Below are 10,575 nucleotides of genomic sequence, written 5' to 3'. Positions count from 1 at the left end.
ACGCAAGGGAGAACTGTGCCAAGAGGAACTCCCACCAGGAAACCAAGGTCCCCACTGTGGAAGGACGTGTGGATCCAGAACTGGCCTCAACAATCACTTATGGACTCATTGTTAAAACCATGTTTATGGAAGACAATCTTACTCGGCTATGAGGGATCGCCAAAGAAGAAGACTCCTGGCAGAGTAGTGGGCAACTCAAGAGGTGAGGGCAACTCAAGAAGAGAACATTGAAGCCACTATGTTACCATGGAGCCTTGTTGATTCACCTCCCGTGGACAAGCCAATACAGTGGTACCTCGGGTTAAGTACTTAATTCTTTCTGGAGGTCCGTACTTAACCTGAAACTGTTCTTAACCTGAAGCACCACTTTAGCTAATGGGGCCTCGTGCTGCTGCTGCACCTCCAGAGCACGATTTCTGTTCTCATCCTGAAGCAAAGTTCTTAACTTGAAGCACTATTTCTGGGTTAGCGGAGTCTGTAACCTGAAGCGTCTGTAACCTGAGGTACCACTGTACCTTTTGAACATGAATCAGATCTACTGTCTGAGTTGTGCCTATTAAGTGTGCTAACACTACAATCTATCAGCACTAAACAGAAAAAGGTATTGAACTTATCATCCAAACTAGTGTCATGGCCTCAAGGAGAGACATGGATTCCTGATGGGGAACCTGGTGGGGTGGAACTTATGCTGGGGAGTCATCCCCCAACATGGATTGGATGCCCCAACCCTGCACAGGCTGCCATTGGGAGGGGTGTTTTGGTTCATTGGTCCCCCAGTGGACTCTCGGACAGAGTCACCCCTCCTGGACCCCTCTCACAGGACCCCTGTGATTAAGTATCCAGACCAATGCCTTATTTGCCAAAGTTGTGAAAGCTGATGTGAGGTAGGCAAAAACCTGCAAGCTGGCCTATTTGCTTGCAGGAGAAAATTCCCTTGGCCCTGGATATGGCGACTGAATAAACCATAGCAAGGCTCATAGGCAACGTGCTCACTCCCCCCCCCCCCATGGACGGGCCCTTAAAGACTAGGTGGGTGAGTGGAAAAATCCCACAACGATCCTCACACCTGGCCGCCCTCTTAAGTAGGGTAGGGGCAGGCTGCTTGCAACCCCCAAGCCCCTGCCTCCGATTGGCTAAGTGGGCACTGCCCACTGTTCCCTGGGGGCCTGATGTGACTGGTGGTGGACAGCGCCGGCCAGTTAACTTTGTAACACACATGGGAAACAGAAAGTGTAGATTAAAGGAGACCCCAGCTGGATATCTGAGAATCTGGAGATTTGGAAGATCTAAGTCAAGTCAATCATTCCAAATCAATTAGAGAAATAAAAATAGATCTATCAAACTGGGAAAGTTTAAATTTCTCAGGGGCAGGAAGAAGCTCTTTTATAAAAAATACAGATATTCTGTTTCTAACACTATTATATTAAACAGGAGTGTCAGGTGGTGATGTGGTTGCTCACGAGTAACCAGGCAGGACTCCAACCTGTCTTTTGCAGGTTTTTATTTGTGCAACTATTTACAGTGCAGAACCCCAAAGTTCATGTCCGTCTTAGTCACTTGCAGATTCCGGGAGTGGCCCCTTCTGGTTTCTCCCCCAGCATAAATACTTAGACACCCCAAACTCTGCCTCCCCTCCTTACACTTCACCCCTGTGCTCAAACTGGGCGACAAAAGGGCGTGCCTGTTTCCCGGCTGGCCAGGCTAGGTGAGGCGCTTGGGCTCTCAGTTGGCTTCCCCCTTCCCCTCTGCTGCACTGGAGGTGTGACTTTCCCCACCGTTGGACAAGGAGCTGCTCCTCAGAAGCCTCGGAGGCTCTCTGTATCCCCCTGCCTCCCTCCCCTGTCCCAATGGCACTCCCCTGACAATGAGTGACAAATGAATGAAAAATAGGAATATCTAAGTTTTTTATGGGCATGCAGGAAACTCAGAATTACATCAAAAGCATTCTGTCAACAAATATCAGGTGGTTTGATATTTCCTAACATATAATGCTATTACAACACAGCCATGCTCAGAATATAAAAAAATAGTTTGCAAAATTTGCTGTCAACAACAACAACAAAAAAAAGGTTCACCTGCTGAAATAAAAAAATCCCTATGCCATAAATATAGGAGAGAACATACAGTTTTTTAATGAAACTCTGTCACTCCAAACATTTATATGATTTGGAAAAGGTTTCAAATTAAGTCAGGTCCAGAGCTGTCACCGCTTGCTGCAGTTTCCTTCAATTCTGGATGTAGATGTGGGGGGGGGGCACTTCTAGGGGACATGAATCTCTGGGAGGGAAACTGGTTAACAGAACTGAGAGCTATAATGGAACAGGGGCTGGTTAAATGTCATTAACAAAAAATATGGGTGAAGGACATCATTTTCCCTCGAGTATCTTCAGATCAGACCCATGCTAATAAAAGCAATTGAAAGCTATGGCCTTATCATCATGTTTTGATACTTATTCTGATATTTTCCTTCCAACCAGTTTCCAAAAGGCACCCTTCACATCCTTGTTTCTCAGGCTGTAGATCAAAGGGTTGAGCATAGGTGTCAAAGCTCCATACATTAGAGATATGAGCTTGTCCTTTTCAGAAACCGATTTCCCTTGTGGGCTCAAGTACATGACCATGATTGTGCCATAGAAGACACTGACGACAACAAGGTGAGAGCTGCAGGTGGAAAAGGCTTTCTTGCGACCCTGTGCTGAACGGATGCGCAGTACAGCCAGGACTATGCGCCCATATGTCACAACTATGAAACCAAACGGTGGTATTAGGAGAAAAAGGCTGGTAATTTGCATAAATAACTCACTGATATGTGTATCTGAGCAAGCCAGTTTGAGGAATGACTGTAACTCACATGCAAAATGGTTGATGATGTGTCGGCCACAGAAGTCAGTAGGCCGCAACAGGGCTGTGGCTACGGTGTAGAGGAAGCAAAGTGTTACAGGGACAGCCACCAGGGCCATGCAAACTCTCCAGCTCATGATCTGCATGTAGTATAAGGGTTGGCAGATAGCCACCAAGCGGTCATATGCCATGATGGCCAGGATGATACATTCTGTTGCGACAACTAACAAACCAATGTACATTTGCGTCAGGCATCCGGAGAAGGAAATTGTGGGCAAGTAAATGAAGCAGTTGACCAAGGTATTTGGAAGTACATTGTTAGTAAGGATAAGGTCAAGTGATGAGAGGACACAAAGAAAGAAATACATGGGAGTATGAAGGTCGGGATCCTTTATACTCAGCAGGATAATAAGTCCATTGCCAAGCACACTAATGAGGTAGACAATCAAGAGGAACCAAAAGCATACAGCCTGAGCTCTGGGGTATTCGGATAATCCAATCAAGATGAAGTCAGTCACCACAGTCTCATTTTCAGCAGCCATAACATTTTCCTGCAGGGTGAAAAGAATGAAGTGTTTAGAAATATGTCACAGTGGGAGGTATGCAGTTTTGGTCATCCCTAAAAAACCTGCTCTATCCAAGACAGAAGACCTAGCCAAGACAAATGTATGGACCATGGGTGCCTATTTTGCTTTGCTTTCAGTTTTGAAGATATCTGCTGTGTGTTGTTTTTCAATTTTATTGTGCTGTTTTTATGGTATATTGTCCTGAGAAACTTTCATAGAAGGCAAGATGATAACTATGACTGCTATGACTACTACTAAATAAAAAAATTCTGAAATTCAAAACCCACATTAATGCACACCTAAGAAATCAAAAAGGTTATCTGGAACACGCAGATATCCATTCCTTCTTCAGTAGATACCCTGTCCAAGAAAATAAATAAAAAAAGAATTCTTGTGGAAGTCATAAAGTCATCGACAAATATCTGAGCATGTGTTTAAAGGACAAAAACAAGCAAACAAACCACCCACTGTGAAAATGCTTTGCCTCCACTGGCAGTCAGAAGTTGTAAACTTATAGTCTTATGTATAAGTGGCTCATTTCCCAAAATAAAATTTTAACACAAATTTCTCCCAACCTTTCAGTTCTCTTTAGTCAGGTAATCAAGAAAATAAAGAAAGAAGAATTGAGATAGGATTGCCATCTCAATTGTAGGTAGTCGCACAAACCAGCTTGACTTGCTGGGGCTGATGGGTATTGTAGTTTAGCGGCATCTGGAGGGCCAAGTGTTCCCTGTCCCTGCTATAGAGCTACTGAATCTGAACTACAGATGTAGCATTTACATGCAGATAATAAGCTCACTTACTCCCAAAGCCCTGAATAGCTATGTCTCTGATTCTTTATCAGGCCAAGTGTTGGAAAGTGAAGTCAAATGGGCCTTAGAAAGCACTGCAAATAACAAGGCCAGTGGAAGTGATGGTATTCCAGCTGAACTATTTAAAATTTTAAAAGATGATGCTGTTAAGGTGCTATACTCAATATGCCAGCAAGTTTTGAAAACTCAGCAGTGGCCAGAAGATTGGAGAAGATCAGTCTACATCCCAATCCCAAAGAAGGTCAGTGCCAAAGAATGCTCCAACTACCGCACAATTTCACTCATTTCACACGCTAGCAAGGTTATGTTTAAAATTCTACAAGGAAGGCTCAAGCAGTATGTGGACCGAGAACTCCCAGAAGTGCAAGCTGGATTTAGAAGAGGCAGAGGAACCAGAGACCAAATTGCAAACATGTGCTGGATTATGGAGAAAGCTAGACATCTACTTCTGCTTCATTGACTATGCAAAAGCCTTTGACTGTGTCGACCACGGCAAACTATGGCAAGTTCTTAAAGAAATGGGAGTGCCTGATCACCTCATCTGTCTCCTGAGAAATCTCTATGTGGGACAAGAAGCTACAGTTAGAACTGGATATGGAACAACTGATTGGTTCAAAATTGGGAAAGGAGTACGACAAGGCTGTATATTGTCTCCCTGCTTATTTAACTTACATGCAGAATTCATCATGCGAAAGGCTGGGCTGGATGAATCCGAAGCCAGAATTAAGATTGCCGGAAGAAATATCAACAACCTCAGATATGCAGATGACACAAGATTGATGGCAGAAAGTGAGGAGGAATTAAAGAACCTTTTATTGAGGGTGAAAGAGGAGAGCGCAAAATATGGTCTGAAGCTCAACATCCAAAAAATGAAGATCATGGCCACTGGTCCCATCACCTCCTGGCAAATAGAAGGAGAAGAAATGGAGGCAGTGAGAGATTTTACTTTCTTAGGCTCCATGATCACTGCAGATGGTGACAGCAGCCACGAAATTAAAAGACGCCTGCTTCTTGGAAGAAGGGCAATGACAGGCCTAGACAGCATCTTAAAAAGTAGAGACATGACCTTGCAACAAAGGTCCGTATAGTAAAAGCTATGGTTTTCCCAGTAGTGATGTATGGAAGTGAGAGCTGGACCATAAAGAAGGCAGATTGCTGAAGAATTGATGCTTTTGAATTATTGTGCTGGAGGAGACTCTTGAGAGTCCCATGGACTGCAATAAGAACAAACCTCTCCATACTGAAGGAAATCAACCCTGAGTGCTCACTGGAAGGACAGATTGTGAAGCTGAGGCTCCAGTACTTTGGCCACCTCATGAGAAGAGAAGACTCCCTGGAGAAGACCCTGATGTTGGGAAAGATGGAGGGCACAAGGAGAAGGGGATGGCAGAGGACGAGATGGTTGGATAGTGTTTTTGAGGTTACCAGCATGAGTTTGACCAAACTGCGGGAGGCAGTGGAGGACAGAGGTGCCTGGCGTTCTCTGGTCCATGGGGTCACGAAGAGTCGGACACGACTAAACGACTAAACAACAACAACATTTTGTATTTTCTGTTTTCTTTTTTTGTAACTTTTTGAAACTTTAATAAATATTTTTTAAAATATATATATATATAAGTGGCTCATTTCCCAAAATAGTGAGCAGATAATAACCTCACTTACTCCCAAAGCCCTGAATAGCTATGTCTCTGATTCTTTATCAGGCCAAGTGTTGGAAACAGTATGAATACTACTGAGAAGTCAAAGCATGGTCATCCCCTTTTTGCTAAAATGCTTACCTGCTGGTACTTCTCCTAATGTTGATCTGAGAGGTTTATAACAATATGCTCTCCACAATACATCACAGACCCAGAACACAAAGAAGTTGTAGCGGGAAAGTTGGTGTTAAGAGGGTGATGTTTGTTTTTAAGGTCAGTGAAATGAATTGAAATCTAGTTCACTTCCATGTAAACGGAAGAGTCCTGCTTAGTCCTTGAGATAAAGAAGGTAAGTATTTTGCTCTCATTTTCTTTCCCTTTTTCGTAAGCTGCATTTGTATTAAAGGTCCTTCTGGAGTAAGTAAGGTAAACCCAGAGGTGAATCCCACAAGTAATGGTATGTAATTGAACCCAGGGGGAACATACTTCACATTAACATTTTGGACTTTATTATTTCATAATCTAAATAAGACTATATTATGAACACTGTAGGAAGGAGGGAAATTATATGGTAAGCACCACCAACATATTAGCAACATAAATTTACTTTTCTTCTGCCTCACTATTCTTTCTTCCAATCTTTCATTTGATGGAATGTATTCCCCTCACAATGGGATGTGGGTGGTGCTGTGGTCTTTTTATATTTTCTCATAAGGTAGATAATCATAAACAAAAGTAATTATGGCTTCATTATAAGGATTATACAACCAAGAAAGGAAATAAGTAAAAGAGAGAAATATACATTATCACATAAGATCTAAGTCTGACCTCTAGGCCCTGTCTCTTTTCACTGGATTATTATGAAGCAGTAGATCGTTCTGAGATTATTACATTCTTAACAAAGTGTTGCAAAATAGCAGCGTCTGGGCTGAAAGAAAACTCCACGCAGTGAATGAAGAATAACAAAAGGTTTATTGCTTGGCTAGCCAGCAAGCTGATTCAGAGGAATCAGTTCCAAAGTCTGAGCCCTGAGAAAAGGGAGGGGCGCCTTCATATATACATTTCTGTTATCTCTTAAGGCGCTACATATGCATAGACTGCAGCAAAATCCCTCCTATCCTAGGCTACATCGCCCTATTAGGATACCATTTATGGTCTTTCCTTAATTGCATATACACTAAGCAAGCTCACAAAGAACTCTCTATTCCTTTCCTTATATGGGTTTACCTTGAGGGAATTTAGGACATGAAGCAAGGCACGTCTCCCTTTCTTATGCAGACACTCCGGAAAGTGTTTTTGCGAGACAAAGATAACAGCTCATGGTACAAAATTAGGATAGCCTGGCTTGAAGGTCTTTATATGTATCAAAAGTAGAGACATTTTAAAAATTCAGTTTTTCTGAAGCCTAATGAACTGATACTCCACACACATGCACACACACACACACGTGTGGGTCTGAGGGTTATCCAGTGGTTGCCTTCTGAAAGCAGGCACTGGGAAGGAAGGTTGGGGCAGTTATCTCTGGCCACCTCTGTGGGCTGAGCAAACATGTTCCGCTCCTGGACATGGAAATAGAGCTGTGGGAAGAGTAAAGATGCTGGGGAATTCCAATAAGAACAGAAATGAGACTGAAAACTGGTTTGCTTCTGTATATCAAAGCTAAGCATTCCTCAGGACAGACAATATTGGTCACATTGGAATATTTTGTTCAACAAAAGAACAACTTCACACTGTTCCTCCTCAACTAGCTTTCTCTTATACTGAATAAGCATATCTCTTTTTTCATGTGTTCCCAAGTTTTGAAGGCATAGTTAAGCTGGGAGGCTTTCCATAGAGCAGCAAAGGTGTCTGCCTGGTTGTCAGACTTGGGAACCTTCACAATTTTTATCACATAAATTACTTAGGCTGAACAGGAAACGTTAATTTGCTTCAACTCTACAGTGAGGGTGTAATCTGTCCCACTGAGAGAGCCAGTGTGGTGTAGTGGTTAAGAGCGATGGACTGGTAATCTGGTGAGCCGGGTTCGCTTCCCCGCTACTCCACATGCAGCTGCTGGGTGACCTTTGGCTAGTCACACTTCTCTGAGGTCTCTCAGCCTCACTCACCTCACAGAGGGTTTGTTGTGGGGGAGGAAGGCAAAGGAGAATGTTAGCCACTTTGAGACTCCTTAAAGGGAGTGAAAGGCAGGATATCAAGTCCAAACTCCTCCCTTTCCTCCTCCTCCTCTTCTTCTTCTTTACCACAACTTCCTCTTGTTATCAGAAATTGCCCACTATCAAATGCAATCCATTTGATACTTATTCTGATATTTTCCTTCCAGCCAGTTTCCAAAGGGCACCCTTCACATCCCTGTTTCTCAGGCTGTAGATCAAAGGGTTGAGCATAGGTGTCAAAGCTCCATATGCTACAGATATGAGCTTGTCCTTTTCAGAAACTGATTTCCCTTGTGGCCTCAAGTACATGATCATGATTGTGCCATAGAAGACACTGACGACAGCAAGGTGAGAGCTGCAGGTGGAAAAGGCTTTCTTGCGACCCTGTGCTGAACGGATGCGCAGTACAGCCAGGCCTATGCGCCCATATGTCACAACTATGAAACCAAAGGGAGGTATTAAAATAGAGATGCTGGCAGCTTGCATAAAGAGCTCACTAGCATGAATGTCAGAGCAAGCCAGTTTGAGGAACGACTCCAGTTCACATGCAAAATGATTGATGACATTTTGTCCACAGAAGTCAGTAGGCCGCAACAGTGCATTGATCAGAGTTATCAGGAAAGGAAAGCCCACAGATGCAGCCACGAGGCAAAGGCAAAATTTCCAGCTCATGATCTTCATGTAGTGCAAGGGCTGGCATATAGCCACAAAGCGGTCATATGCCATGAGCGCAAGCAGGACACACTCAGTGGAGACAAGTAATAGACCAATGTACATCTGGGAAAGGCATCTGTAGAAGGAAATTGTAGGCCTGTAAATGAAGCAGTTGACCAAGACCTCTGGAACTGTATTGCTGATGAGGGCGATGTCTATAGAAGATAGAGCACACAGAAAGAAATACATGGGAGTATGAAGCCTGGGGTCCACAATGATTAGCATGATAATGAGGCCATTACCAAGAAAGCTAGTGAGGTAGACTACCAAGAGGAAGAGGAAGAAGATGGTTTGAGCTCTGGGGTATTCGGATAATCCAATCAAGATGAACTCTGTCACCATAGTCTCATTTGCAAGTCCCATGGCGTTCTGTGACTGGTATCTCCTGCAGGGAAGAAAGGTCAATGTGTTTAGAAGCACAGTCAGAGGTTTCTCTAAGAAGCATCCACCCCCTTGTAATCCAGGCATAGAGCCAGGAATGTCCAAGTTCGCGGGCTGCTTTCCAACTCATTTATGCACAATTAGATCCCACTGAAATCAGTCAGTGCTGCTGTTAGTTTGATAACTTATTATACTAGGGTTACCATATTTCAAGAAATATGGGCACAAAAAGTTCTTGAGGTTTTTTAGGGCCATCGCCCGATAGCCCCCCCCCCCCGCCAGGCCAGAGCCAGAGCCTGGGTCACCTGTGCCCACACCAAAGCCTGAACCAGAGCACACACACCCCGCACATTTTTTTAAACCCCAGATCCAGGACATTTACTGTAAAATGTGAAAGTTCCCCCTGGATGGGCATGTAGGACCCCGAAAAGAGGACATGTCCAGGAATTCCTAGACGTATGGCAACCCTATATTATAACTGACCTGACTTCCCAGCAGCACAGTTCCCACAGTTCCCATTTCTGGGAGGGGCAAAGCAGTGGGGAGGTCTGCAAACACTAGGATTGCCATATTTCAAAAACTTCTGAAATGGGATGCCCTATGTCTGGATTCCCTGGCCATTGCAGATTTCCGCCCGGATGCTGTTTATGAGGGCCGAATGCCAGTTATGTCCAGCAAATTCCAGACATATGGCAACTCTAGCAAACACAATGAGTGAGCCAATCCTGCACTCCCAGTGCTGCGTTTGCACTGCACTGACTGCCCTTGCCACCTCTCCCTCTCGCTCCTGGTAGGCACCAGTAACTCCACTGCCAGGAGGTCAGCCAAGATCCCCTTGAACAGCCCTGCCATCTGCTATGGAGAATGAAGTTGCAGAACTTGTCTGAAACCCTGGAAAGCCATTTTACTGAGGCAGATTGGTCAATGGTCTGACTCACTACAGTAAAGCAGCTTTCTATGTACCTAAGGAACACTGAGAGTCATGGAAAGGGGAGTCATTGTTAAACAGAAGTTGCTAGCTTTACACAGAATTGGGCAAGAGCAAAAATTGTATATAAAGTGTTGATAAAATGGCTACAAAACAGCAACATTTAATCCCACAAAAAACATCAACATACAATTGAAATGTGAATAAAATTATTGAAACATAGTGATGTATATCTGTCTAGAATGATGGCCATATATCAACCCGATGGGGCAAACAATGACTAGAGACCAATTGTGTTTTTGACACCCCCCAGGGATCAAGGCCACTTGTATTTATTCCAGGTCAGCTCCCCCTGTTGTCTATATAGATTGGCCAAGTGGCTAACTATTGATGACCAATTGCATTACAAATTCAATACGTTGTTTTTATAATTTCTAATGAGACCGAGAACCTTATTCTGATAAACTAAGATTTTAAAACTCACCAAATATATCCATAAGGCTACTACTACTACACACACACACACACACACACTGAACATGC

General features: G+C 43.7%; 2 protein-coding genes across 2 annotated transcripts; both read right to left on the bottom strand.

Annotated features, from left to right (window-relative positions):
* Window positions 1-2,008: 2,008 nt before the first annotated feature.
* LOC310837176 (olfactory receptor 13H1-like) lies at window positions 2,009-6,201 on the bottom strand. The gene is made up of 2 exons (XM_083757328.1): window positions 5,998-6,201; window positions 2,009-3,392 (listed from the first exon to the last, which is right to left on the bottom strand). The coding sequence occupies exon 2, from the start codon at window positions 3,381-3,383 to the stop codon at window positions 2,451-2,453; it is 933 nt and encodes a 310-aa protein (XP_083613454.1). The 5' UTR covers window positions 3,384-3,392; window positions 5,998-6,201; the 3' UTR covers window positions 2,009-2,450.
* A 1,935-nt stretch (window positions 6,202-8,136) lies between these two features.
* Window positions 8,137-9,102, bottom strand: LOC310837177 (olfactory receptor 13H1-like). The gene has a single exon (XM_083757329.1). It carries the CDS (start codon window positions 9,084-9,086, stop codon window positions 8,154-8,156), a length of 933 nt encoding a protein of 310 aa, XP_083613455.1. The 5' UTR covers window positions 9,087-9,102; the 3' UTR covers window positions 8,137-8,153.
* Between the last annotated feature and the right edge of the window lie 1,473 nt (window positions 9,103-10,575).

The sequence above is a fragment of the Podarcis gaigeae genome, assembly GCF_964106915.1.
Source record: "Podarcis gaigeae genome assembly, contig: HAP1_SCAFFOLD_169, whole genome shotgun sequence".
In the NCBI taxonomy this organism is placed as follows: Eukaryota; Metazoa; Chordata; class Lepidosauria; order Squamata; family Lacertidae; genus Podarcis; species Podarcis gaigeae.
Note: the sequence above shows the minus strand (reverse complement) of the source record. Positions and strands in the feature narration are given on the sequence as shown.

Bases quoted from the DNA above. Each gene is read 5' to 3' on its own strand.
- LOC310837176 (XM_083757328.1), bottom strand. From the start codon at position 3,383: ATGGCTGCTGAAAATGAGACTGTGGTGACTGACTTCATCTTGATTGGA.
- LOC310837177 (XM_083757329.1), bottom strand. From the start codon at position 9,086: ATGGGACTTGCAAATGAGACTATGGTGACAGAGTTCATCTTGATTGGA.